General features: G+C 41.2%; 1 protein-coding gene across 1 annotated transcript in view; it reads right to left on the reverse strand.

Annotated features, from left to right (window-relative positions):
• Nucleotides 1-4264: 4264 nt before the first annotated feature.
• Nucleotides 4265-14358, reverse strand: part of LOC142149540 (C-type lectin domain family 10 member A-like) — a 51507-nt gene continuing 41413 nt past the window's right edge. The window contains exon 6 of the mRNA XM_075204870.1: nucleotides 4265-4412. Coding sequence (XP_075060971.1) covers nucleotides 4265-4412 — 148 coding nt within the window. The remainder of the gene's footprint in view (nucleotides 4413-14358) is intronic.

Raw genomic sequence — 14358 nt, forward strand, 5'->3', positions numbered from 1 at the left:
AAAGTGCCCAACGATATAATAAAATAAGTACATTTATAATACACAGTATCAAGAATCAGTACATTATTATTATATATTATTACAAGTTAACCCGTGCATGATACTCATGCATTCTAGTCAAATCAAGCTACTTAAGGTCTTAAAAAGGTTCTTGTCATGCATTTGGACCTAGCCCAGGCCTCCTCAGGGGAAGAGCGTTAGTTCCCGACGCAAGCGGCTTTTTTAATGTGTGTTCATGAGGTAAAATTACCTCACGAAAATGAGTTTGACCCCTCAACTCGTAAATTTAGCCTTTACTACCCCTCCCACGGGGGGAAGGGGGGATGATGGAAGTTAACTGACTTCACTATTCTAATTTTTTTGTCAAATAATGTCAGTATACCAAATTTCAGGTCAATTGGATGAGCCCTTTCTGAGAAAATAGTTTTTTACACACACACACACACACTAACGCACGCCTCTACACATGTGCGTTCATGAGGTAAAATTACCTCACGAAAATGAGCCCTACCAAATTTCAGCCCTTTTTGAATTTTTTTCCCCACACACACTAAGAATTTAGTAGGTCAGTGTATAACTCTGCCCAGCAGGTGGCGCTGCAACCTGTTTTTTTTTTTCCACACACACACAGACAGACGCCACTAAGCATTTATATATTAGATGGTTTTACCTTCGCTTGTGTCTTCCGCTCTCCCTTTGTTTAGTGAGTGTGTGCCTCTCGGATGGTGAGTTGCTGGGTGGGTCAGGTTCTCCACTGGTAACTATTCTTTTTTTTTCTTTTCCATTTCCCTTTTTGGGGGTGCTCTACCCGAAGTCCCCACTCCTCCTGTTTTAATTTGATGCTGCTTATGTATGCTAATGTTTGTTGGTTTCTTTCCTACCTTACAGACCACCGGACCCCACTGCAACTTTGGGTGCTAGGATGTTCATATGCCCATGGGAGTGCGTTGCATAGGGCAGCTGGGGACGCCTGTTCTTTCCCAGGGGTTAGTAGTGGCCTCTTGGTTAGGTCGTAGGGGTTTACGATAGTCCGGGTTTAGAGTAGCTAGATGAGGGGTGTCCCATATATTGGTGATACATTTGGGAAGGAATGATTTGGGCCAGTGTAAATCCATGTACCTGATTTTATTGATTCAATCCAACCTAGCTTGGGTCCATGCCTACTGGCCCGCCACCCTTCTCTGCTGGTCCAAAGCAGTTCCTAGTAGCGTCCGTCGTTCCGTCTCTAAAGGGCATGTAGTGGATTAGGTCCGGAAGAAAGTTAATTCCGTGGTTTCCTGGTTCATGCGCTCTTTAGGTGGCTTGCGGACTGAGCACCCGCAAATTAGATTCCAGAGCCCCTTCCTCTATAAGTGGGTTGGAGTTCACTTGAGCAATGAGGGCATGCCTTTGTTTATAGCAGACGTTTATAGGAGTTTACCATCGGTAGGTGTAGGTATGGTGGCAGGCCTAGGGTCTTGAGGACCCAGGCGTGGCTGGAAAACATAGTGTAGTCAACAGACAGTGGTTGGGGCATGCTGAACCCACCTATCTTTGTTGAGTCGGCTATAGTCTTGGTCCAAGTACTGGCCCTGTGGGTCGGCTTGTGGTTGCATTCCTTTTAGCCCAGAAGTGTTGCAGGTTGCTGTAGTGCCCGGGACAGATGTCCCGGTAAGGTAGATATGTGCGTCCGGGGTGTGTTATGGTTGTCCCCCCATTTGCAGATGTTCCTTGGTTGATGCTGGTACATCATGGTTGCCTGGCAGATGTCGTATTGACTGCTCTTTTTCTCCACCTCTATATTTGCAAATAAACTCCTTTTAATTTTGCCACATTTATGTCTCGTGTCAGTAATTCAAAGTAGTTAAATGAGTATTAAGAGGTTAAGAGAAGTTAGGGATATCAGTCGTTAAGCATTTTATAAGAACTGAAACCTGAACTAAGCATGAAGAAATTTAAAGCTGAGGCTGTATCACTAACTGTAGCTAGTCCTTTGAGGTCAAAAGTTTAACTGAGGAAGAGTACGCCCATCTTATGTCACAGGAGAGGGGAGGTATAGTCTATAAGAAAGATGGGCGGTGAGTGATTCATTCTCTTGAGTTCAGGAAGTTCATGTCTCGTGTCAATCATTCAAATTAGTTAAGTGAGTATTAAGAGCTTAAGTGAAGTAAAATACTGTATCAGCAGATAAGCATTTTAATTGGCTCACTCTCTTTTCTTGCTAAATACATGTGAACATCCTATTATAATCTGCACAAGACTATAGAGTGCAGTGTGATAGAGAGAATATATATTGCAAGTTTTGCTGAAAACAGACAATTCTGACCTCTGTTTGAAGTTTGCAGTTACATCTTTACAGGGTCTGCATGTTGGCTAAATGTTATCAGGCATTATCTGTAACTGCTGTAGGAGAGTCCATACAACTTCTGTAATTGGATATATGTCTTTTTATATAAAAAGGAAGTCGTAACCACCAAGTGCTCATAGAGACATTAGCAACAATTTGTTTTGGATAATTTGTTTCCAGATTTTTGATTTGTATATCAGTGCACTGAAAGGGGTATCAGCTTATATAACAGTTACATAGTTTATTTCCACATTTTTTGATACAAGTCACATAATCTGACCTACGGCTACAGAGGGTCTCTATTTCTAATTTTATGTTATCAATTAATTCTTCTGGTTTTCATACACTCAGCGCCCAGGGATATGTTTGAAAAATCTTTCATTTATATCACATATGACCAGATACACTATAAAGGATACTGAACTTCTACTTATCACAGATAGGATGAAAAATATCCATAAAAGTGTAGATGTTTTAATGCCCGATTATTCGTCATGTATCCACCCTCAGAGACCATTAATCACCCACTGTGGGGTCAGTACAGGAATAGTACAGAGATGCAGAATAGGATAGAGGTGTAATGAAAGAGCTGTGTGTGTTTGGTTAGTACAGGAATAGCAGAGAGATACAGGACAGGATGGAGGTGTAGTGACAGAGCTGTGTGTGCGGGGTCAGTACAGGAATAGTAGAGAGATACAGGACAGGATGGAGGTGTAGTGACAGAGCTGTGTGTGTATGATCAGGGCAGGAATAGAAGAACGATACAGGACAGGATGAAGGTGTAGTACATTTTCAGGGAAGAGCCTCTGTATGTAAACAGGTTATCTCCTGTGTTGGGTCCTTTGCTAGAAATTCCTTTTGTATTATCTTCCACTTATTAGACATAAATGTTATGATTCCTAGCGAACTCAGGAAGCAGCAACAGAAGTATAATAAAGCAAATGTCTTTATTCAGGCAAAATACATAAACAGGGATTCAGACGTGGGATGTGCAGATTTCCAGATTGCAGTATAAACAGGTATAACTCAAATCCACAGATATGAACAGGTGAGATTAATGGCATATAAAGTCCACAGAGCAACAGGTTCCAAGTAATGACTGATACAGATAAATAGCAGGGACAAGTATTATAAGTTACCCCAGTCCAGGAGGCACGAGGCTGTCCAGGGAAGCAGGCAAACTGAGTCCAGTGATCAAGCAGAGATCAGGCTAAGCAGAATCCAATAGTCAGGCAGAGGTCGGGGTCACAAGCAAAATAGCATTGTCCAGTAATCAAGCCGTGGTCGGGGCAACAGGCAAACAAGCAGGGTCCAGGAATCAGGCAGAGGGTCACAACAGGAGATCAACAGCAGAAGCACAAACACTGGAACAGGGAACAACCAACAGCAGCCAGGGATTAAAGTTGAACTGCCCAGAGCACAGCTTGAGGCAGGTATTTCAAGCTGTAGGACAGGTGCAGTTCTAATGAGGCATCAGGCAAGGGGATTAACATCTACAGACATGGTTAAAAGTTCAGGAACAGAACAGCAGCACCTCTGGTGGATTTGAGGTATTGCTGCTACATACAAAGAATAGGTAGAGTCGTAACGATAAAGTAGACTTATTGTCTTAACCTGAGCATTAAGTATGGACCTCTTCCAGACCTCTGTGATTAAAGTTTGGAGAGGATGGGATTAATGTTAGGCATTTTGAGTGGTGGGCATTAATGATGAAGTTCTTGATTTAGGTACTAAAACTTTTAGTAAAATTATAACATTTGGACAGCTCCATGTTCTCTATTACAACCTGGTGGAGTGAATAAAGAGCAGCAGTATTTGGAGTTCTCTTTTAATAGTTTAAGAAAATAGATATAATCATTCACAAATATGGCGCCAGCAGCTTATAGCTCCTATCTAAGTGCTGGTACAGAGAAATATATATTCTTTTTATAAACTTTTTCACAAAGTTTTCATTTCACATATGTACTGATGATTGCGAGAGCAGTGGCCATCATTCCACTTGTCGCCATATTCAAGCTGTCCACAGTCCTCACCTCCTCCAAGACGATGACCATGATTATCATCTGGCTGCCTGTCCGCCCAAAACCTGTAATACAAAACAAAGACTTACATGTCCATGTTTAGTTCTCACACTGACAGTCTTCATGAGTAGACACAGAATTGCCCCAAGTTCTGCACCTCACTAGCAGGAAAGTCCAGGTGAAGGCAGCAAAATGAAATAGGAAGCTGAGGTTTCTAAAGCTGGGAACACACTACAGAAATTATCTCCCTCATACTACACATTCTATAATACTCCATTATCCTGCCTCATACTACACATTCTATAATACTCCATTACCCTGCCTCATACTACACATTCTATAATACTCCATTATCCTGCCTCATACTACACATTCTATAATACTCCATTACCCTGCCTCATACTACATATTCTATAATACTCCATTATCCTGCCTCATACTACACATTCTATAATACTCCATTACCCTGACTCATACTACACATTCTATAATACTCCATTACCCTGCCTCATACTACACATTCTATAATACTCCATTATCCTGCCTCATACTACACATTCTATAATACTCCATTATCCTGCCTCATACTATACATTCTATAATACTCCATTACCCTGCCTCATACTACACATTCTATAATACTCCATTATCCTGCCTCATACTACACATTCTATAATACTCCATTACCCTGCCTCATACTACATATTCTATAATACTCCGTTATCCTGCCTCATACTACACATTCTATAATACTCCATTATCCTGCCTCATACTACACATTCTATAATACTCCATTATCCTGCCTTATACTACACATTCTATAATACTTCATTATCCTGCCTCATACTACACATTCTATAATACTCCATTATCCTGCCTCATACTACACATTCTTTAATACTCCATTATCCTACCTCATACTACACATTCTATAATACTCCATTATCTTGCCTCATGCTATACATTCTCTAATACTCCATTATCCTGCCACATACTACACATTCTATAATACCCCATTATCCTGCCTCATACTACACGTTCTATAATACTCCATTATCCTGCCTCATACTACACATTCTAAAATACTCCATTATCCTGCCTCATACTATACATTCTCTAATACTCCATTATCCTGCCTCATATTACACATTCTGTAATACTACATTATCCTGCCTCATACTACACATTCTATATTACTCCATTATCCTGCCTTATACTACACATTCTTCAATACTACTTTATCCAGCATCATACTATACATTCTATATTACTCCATTATCCTGCCTCATACTACACATTCTATAATACTCCATTATCCTTCCTCATACTACACATTCTATAATACTCAAATATACTGCCTCATACTACACATTCCATAATACTCCATTATCCTGCCTCATACTACACATTCTATAATACTCCAATATACTGCCTCATACTACACATTCCATAATACTCCATTATCCTGCCTCATACTACATATTCTATAATACTCCATTATCCTTCCTCATACTACACATTCTATAATACTCCATTACCCTGACTCATACTACACATTCTATAATACTCCATTATCCTGCCTTATACTACACATTCTATAATACTCCATTATCCTGCCTCATAATACACATTCTATAATACTCCATTATCCTGCCTCATACTACATATTCTATAATACTCCATTATCCTGCCTCATACTACACATTCTATAATACTCCATTATCCTGCCTCATACCACACATTCTATAATAGTCCATTATCCTGCCTCATACTACACATTCTATAATACACCATTATCCTGCCTCATACTACACATTCTATAATACTCCATTATTCTGCCTCATACTACACATTCTATAATACTCCATTATTCTGCCTCATACTACACATTCTATAATACCCCATTATCCAGCCTCATACTACACATTCTATAATACTCCATTATGCAGCCTCATACTACACATTCTATAATACTCCATTATCTTGCCTCATACTACACATTCTATAATACTCCATTATCCTGCCTCATACTAAACATTCTATAATACTCCATTATCCTGCCTCTTACCACACATTCTATAATTCTTTATTATCTTGCCTCATACTACACATTCTATAATACTCCATTATCCTCCCTCAATCTACACATTCTATCATACCCCATTATCCAGCCTCATACTACACATTCTATAATACTCCATTATCCAGCCTGATACTACACATTCTGTAATACTCCATTATCCTGCCTCATACTACACATTCTATAATACTCCATTATCCTGCCTCATACTAAGCATTCTATAATACTCCATTATCCTGCCTCTTACTACACATTCTATAATTCTTTATTATCTTGCCTCATACTACACATTCAATAATACTCCATTATCCTGCCTCATACTACACATTCTATAATACTCCATTATCCTACCTCACACTACACATTCTTTAATACTCCTTATCCTGCCTCATACTACACATTCTATAATACAACATTATCCTGCCTTATACTACACATTCTATAATACTCCATTATCCTGCCTCATACTACACATTCTATAATACTCCATCATCCTGCCTCATACTACACATTCTATAATACTCCATTATCCTGCCTCATACTACACATTCTATAATACTCCATTATCCAGCCTCATACTACACATTCTATAATACTCCATTATCCAGCCTCATACTACACATTCTATAATACCCCATTATCCAGCCTCATACTACACATTCTATAATACTGCATTATCCAGCCTCATACTACACATTCTATAATACTCCATTATCCTGCCTCATACTACACATTCTATAATACTCCATTATCCTGCCTCATACTACACATTCTATAAAACTCCTTTATCCTGCCTCATACTACACATTCTATAATACGCCATTATCCAGCCTCATACTATACATTCTATAATACTCCATTATCCAGCCTCATACTACACATTCTATAATACCCCATTATCCAGCCTCATACTACACATTCTATAATACTGCATTATCCAGCCTCATACTACACATTCTATAATACTCCATTATCCTGCCTCATACTACACATTCTATAATACTCCATTATCCTGCCTCATACTACACATTCTATAATACTCCATTATCCTGCCTCATACTACACATTCTATAATACTCCATTATCCTGCCTCATACTACACATTCTATAATACTCCATTATCCTGCCTCATACTAAACATTCTATAATACTCCATTATCCTGCCTCATACTTCACATTCTATAATACTCCATTATCCTGCCTCATACTACACATTCTATAATACTCCATTATCCTGCCTCATATTACACATTCTATAATACTCCATTATCCTGCCTCATACTACACATTCTATAATACTCCATTATCCTGCCTCATACTACACATTCTATAATACTCCATTATCCTGCCTCATACTACACATTCTATAATACTCCATTATCCTGCCTCATACTACACATTCTATAATACTCCATTATCCTGCCTCATACTACACATTCTATAATACTCCATTACCCTGCCTCATACTACATATTCTATAATACTCCATTATCCTGCCTCATACTACACATTCTATAATACTCCATTATCCTGCCTCATACTACACATTCTATAATACTCCATTATCCTGCCTCATACTACACATTCTATAATACTCCATTATCCTGCCTCATACTACACATTCTATAATACTCCATTATCCTGCCTCATACTACACATTCTATAATACTCCATTATCCTGCCTCATACTACACATTCTTTAATACTCCATTATCCTACCTCATACTACACATTCTATAATACTCCATTATCTTGCCTCATGCTATACATTCTCTAATACTCCATTATCCTGCCACATACTACACATTCTATAATACCCCATTATCCTGCCTCATACTACACATTCTATAATACTCCATTATCCTGCCTCATACTACACATTCTATAATACTCCATTATCCTGCCTCATACTATACATTCTCTAATACTCCATTATCCTGCCTCATACTACACATTCTATAATACTCCATTATCCTGCCTCATACTACACATTCTATTATACTCATTATCCTGCCTTTTACTACACATTCTATAATACTCCAATATCCTTCCTCATACTACACATTCTATAATACTCAAATATACTGCTTCATACTACACATTCCATAATACTCCATTATCCTGCCTCATACTACACATTCTATAATACTCCAATATACTGCCTCATACTACACATTCCATAATACTCCATTATCCTGCCTCATACTACATATTCTATAATACTCCATTATCCTTCCTCATACTACACATTCTATAATACTCCATTACCCTGACTCATACTACACATTCTATAATACTCCATTATCCTGCCTTATACTATACATTCTATAATACTCCATTATCCTGCCTCATAATACACATTCTATAATACTCCATTATCCTGCCTTGTACTACACATTCCATAATACTCCATTATCCTGCCTCATACTACATATTCTATAATACTCCATTATCCTTCCTCATACTACACATTCTATAATACTCTATTATCCTGCCTCATACTACACATTCTATATTACTCTATTATCCTGCATCATACTACACATTCTATAATACTCCATTATCCTCCCTCAATCTACACATTCTATAATACCCCATTATCCAGCCTCATACTACACATTCTATAATACTCCATTATCCAGCCTGATACTACACATTCTGTAATACTCCATTATCCTGCCTCATACTACACATTCTATAATACTCCATTATCCTGCCTCATACTACACATTCTATAATACAACATTATCCTGCCTCATACTACACATTCTATAATACTCCATTATCCTGCCTCATACTACACATTCTATAATACTCCATTATCCTGCCTCATACTACACATTCTTTAATACTCATTATCCTGCCTCATACTACACATTCTATAATACAACATTATCCTGCCTTATACTACACATTCTATAATACTCCATTATCCTGCCTCATACTACACATTCTATAATACTCCATCATCCTGCCTCATACTACACTTTCTATAATACTCCATTATCCTGCCTCATACTACACATTTTATAATACTCCATTATCCAGCCTCATACTACACATTCTATAATACTCCATTATCCAGCCTCATACTACACATTCTATAATACCCCATTATCCTGCCTCATACTACATATTCTATAATACTCCATTATCTTGCCTCATACTACACATTCTATATTACTCTATTATCCTGCCTCATATTACACATTTTATAATACTCCATTATCCTGCATCATCACTGATCCTTCCTGTACTTATATAACAGAGCTCCTCACAGTGTCTGTAGTAATTGGAGCCATCTGCATTTGGCATCTCCCACTTTTTACATCATCATCATCAACATTTAGTTACATAGCGCCAACAAATTTCATAGCACTTCACAATTGGGAACAAACACAGTAATGAAATGAATATTGGGTAATACGGGCAGAGAGGTAAGAGGGTCCTGCTCGCAGCTTACAGTCTATGGGGCAATGGAAGTTTGTGCTACATCATATTGCACATTGGTCCAGCTAGAATGTAAAGGTAAAAGTGCTTAGTGGCTGATGATCAGTCACACAGTAATGTGGTCAGTGAGTTGTTGTCTTCTGTTAACTGTGTAAAGGGTGGTAATAGGGTAACCTTGTGAGGTTTAGTGAGCGATAGAGGAACTTCATTAGCTTACCTGAAGTGGTGAGTTTTCAGAGAACGCTTGAAGATTTGAAGAATAGAGAGGAATGGAGAATAGAGATAGAGGTACGTCTTGTTGTGTGAGGGAGGAAATTCCACAAACTGGGTGCAGGTAATAAGTGTGGGTGAGAGGCGCAGATCTTGTTCTGAATGGAGGTGTCAAGTTGGGAGATATTATGAGACAAGTGAGAAGATGTACGTCGGTGCAATTTTGTTGATGGTTTTGTATGTTATTAGAAGAACTTTATATTGGATTCCAGGAGAAACAGGCAACCAATGCAGAGTCTGACAGAGTGGCTCAGTGATAGTATACAGGAGCCTTACGCTCCGTCGTCATAGTGCCCATTTTTCCTGGTGGTCTAGCGGTAATAGGAAGTGGGTCAGGACTCCACTGTCCTAAATGCTCTACTGCGCATTCGCAAACTGCGCAAATAGGAAGTTCAGCTTCACGCCGTTACTTCCATCCAGACTGTGTAGTGAACGGACGCAGCATTAGGAGCTGTGTACCTAGTATATAATATAAAGGTCCAAAAGCGCCTCAAAGTCAAGGCTCCCTACTGTGTACCACTATATAATAGAAAATCCTGTACCACCACAAATAGGATACCTGCACATACAAAGAATCCTGCATCAGCATAACTGCATGTGTACCAGCTATATATAAGTGTATCCGCATAAACTGTATGCCTGACTGCAACTGTACTACAAGTACCTGCATATATCATCTGTTGTCAAGTTCAATAAACAGCGACCTGTTCAAGTTCAAAAGAGTTTCTGGCTTCTCATCCACCTAACACAGCTGATACCTTTCACAACATCAAAGGTATAACCAACTAGCTATGGGCCCAGCACCATGTGTTAAAGTAAACACTTAAAATGTAAAGAACAGTAGCAGAACTGCAAGAGAACAAAAGGAAGCTTATATGTCAAAAAAGTCCTTTATTTAAGTACACAAAGAGAAATGCACAGCACAAGCACCGGTATGAACTTTGCCAAGTTAAAAGGTTTTGAGAATTATGCAACGTGGAAATTCACAATGCAAATGCAATTAAAACGGCAAAAGTTGTGGAAAGTCACAGTTAATCCGGGAGATAGTCCAGACGCTGATGAGGTGGATTGACCCATGGGCACCATAGGCTTAGCTGTGGAACAGCATTTGTGCTCCATTATTAATGAGAAATAGTCAGCAAATGAGATGTGGACTGTTCTGCAAACTGTTTATGAGGACAAAGGACTGATGAGAAGAATTAACTTGAGGCGCACATTGTACGGGATGAAACTAGTGCTTGTGAGAACATAAATGAGCACATAGACAAAATGCTGTCAATAATCCAGCAATTGGCAACTGTGGGATGACAGGTGGAGGATGAGGAGGTCGGGATGGCGATGCTGCAGAATCTCACACCAGAGTATGATTTCCCAGAAGTAGTTTTGGACAGAAATCGTGAGAGCTCAGCTGCTGCAGTTCCAACAAAGAATTCCCATTGAGGCAAATGCAGAGAGTACCGCTCTACTCACAATAGGTAGGAAATCCAAAAAGCTCAAGTACAAGTGCTTTGTATGTCACAAGATGGGGGAAGGCATCTGTTTCAATTCAAATACTTGTATTAATCCTCATTGGCGCTGGCAGCCGAGAGGCGCGGAGTCTAACGGACTCCCCGGTGTTCACCAAGAACCGCCGGAAGGCAGGATGAACGTAGCTGCCGGGAACCAGCAGGTCGCGGCCTTCAGGGTGTTTGTCAGAATGTAACAATAGATCTGAATCACAGGAGAATGTCTCTACAGAACAGCAGATCCGGAATGATGCAATGAAGGTATCAGAGTAATAAGACACGCTGGATACTGGTACATAGAGATCAGGCCGAGAGTAGTCAGACATGCCGGGAACTGGTACACTGGAATCAGGCCGAGAGAGTTGTCAGACACGCCGGGAACTGGTACACTGGAATCAGGCCGAGAGAGTAGTCAGACACGCCAGGAACTGGTACACTGTAATCAGGCCGAGAGAGTAGTCAGACACGCCAGGAACTGGTACACTGTAATCAGGCCGAGAGAGTTGTCAGACACGCCAGGAACTGGTACACTGTAATCAGGCCGAGAGAGTAGTCAGACACGCCAGGAACTGGTACACTGTAATCAGGCCGAGAGAGTTGTCAGACACGCCAGGAACTGGTACCAACATACATCTCCTCTCTTGTCTCAAAATATCTCCCAACTCGGCAACTCCGTTCTGCAAAAGATCTGCGTCTCTCATCCACCCTCATTACATCCTCCCATTCCCGGTTACAGGACTTTTTTCGGGCTGCACCCACTCTATGGAACTCTCTCCCTCGCACAATAAGACTCTCCTCTGTTCTACAAACTTTCAAGCGTTCTCTGAAAACCTACCTATTCAGACAAGCTTATAATATTCCTCAACCACCATCTTAACCTCACTACCTTTAGCCTGTTACACAATTTCACACAAGACAACTACCCCCGGACCAACATTGTTGTGTGACAGGATCATTTAGCTTATGAGTCACCCTACCTTTGCAGTCTGGCTGGGCCAAGATGCAAAATGTATACTTAACCTCATGTGTCAATCTCCCATTGTCCCATAGATTGTAAGCTTGCGAGCAGGGCCTTCTCACCTCTTTGTCTGTTTTACCCAGTTTGTTTATTAGTTTATTACGTTTGTCCCCAATTGTAAAGCGCTACGGAATATGTTGGCGCTATATAAATAAATGATGATGATGATGATGATGATGGTACACTGTAATCAGGCCGAGAGAGTAGTCAGACACGCCAGGAACTGGCACACTGGAATCAGGCCGAGAGAGTTGTCAGACACGCCAGGAACTGGCACACTGGAATCAGACCGAGAGAGTAGTCAGACATGCCGGGAACTGGCACACTGGAATCAGACCGAGAGAGTAGTCAGACATGCCGGGAACTGGCACACTGGAATCAGGCCGAGAGAGTAGTCAGACACGCCAGGAACTGGCACACTGGAATCAGGCCGAGAGAGTAGTCAGACACGCCAGGAACTGGCACACTGGAATCAGGCCGAGAGAGTAGTCAGACATGCCGGGAACTGGCACACTGGAATCAGGCCGAGAGAGTAGTCAGACACGCCAGGAACTGGCACACTGGAATCAGGCCGAGAGAGTAGTCAGACACGCCAGGAACTGGCACACTGGAATCAGACCGAGAGAGTAGTCAGACATGCCAGGAACTGGTACACTGGAATCAGGCCGAAAGAGTAGTCAGACACGCCAGGAACTGGCACACTGGAATCAGGCCGAAAGAGTTGTCAGACACGCCAGGAACTGGTACACTGGAATCAGGCAGCAAAGTACACAAGGATGTTCCACAGACTTGGTCAGACAGGCGATACTGGTACACAGAGATCCAAAGGGTAAAGATAGTGCCAAAGGATAACTGGGAGTCAAAGTCACAGCAAACGAGTCGCACTAACACCGAGCAAGTGGCAGTGCAGGTTTAAATAGGAAGTAGTTTGAAACTCCCGCCCCAGAGACCCAATTAGGTGATCGCTCCGGAGAGCCGATCACAACACTACAGACCATCGGTGGAACGAGTGACAGGTGAGTATCCAATTAGCGCAATCCGAGCTCTGCTGCAGAGAAGTGCCGAGAGAGGCACAGATAGGTCTTCATGAAGTCATAGACAGTAATTTCGTTACAGCATCTGAATGTACACTGGAATCAGGCCGAAAGAGTAGTCAGACACGCCAGGAACTGGCACACTGGAATCAGGCCGAGAGAGTAGTCAGACACGCCAGGAACTGGTACACTGTAATCAGGCCGAGAGAGTAGTCAGACACGCCAGGAACTGGTACACTGTAATCAGGCCGAGAGAGTTGTCAGACACGCCAGGAACTGGTACACTGTAATCAGGCCGAGAGAGTTGTCAGACACGCCAGGAACTGGTACACTGTAATCAGGCCGAGAGAGTAGTCAGACACGCCAGGAACTGGCACACTGGAATCAGGCCGAGAGAGTTGTCAGACACGCCAGGAACTGGCACACTGGAATCAGACCGAGAGAGTAGTCAGACATGCCGGGAACTGGCACACTGGAATCAGACCGAGAGAGTAGTCAGACATGCCGGGAACTGGCACACTGGAATCAGGCCGAGAGAGTAGTCAGACACGCCAGGAACTGGCACACTGGAATCAGGCCGAGAGAGTAGTCAGACACGCCAGGAACTGGCACACTGGAATCAGGCCGAGAGAGTAGTCAGACATGCCGGGAACT

Source organism: Mixophyes fleayi, chromosome 4, assembly GCF_038048845.1.
Source record: "Mixophyes fleayi isolate aMixFle1 chromosome 4, aMixFle1.hap1, whole genome shotgun sequence".
Lineage (NCBI taxonomy): Eukaryota > Metazoa > Chordata > Amphibia > Anura > Limnodynastidae > Mixophyes > Mixophyes fleayi.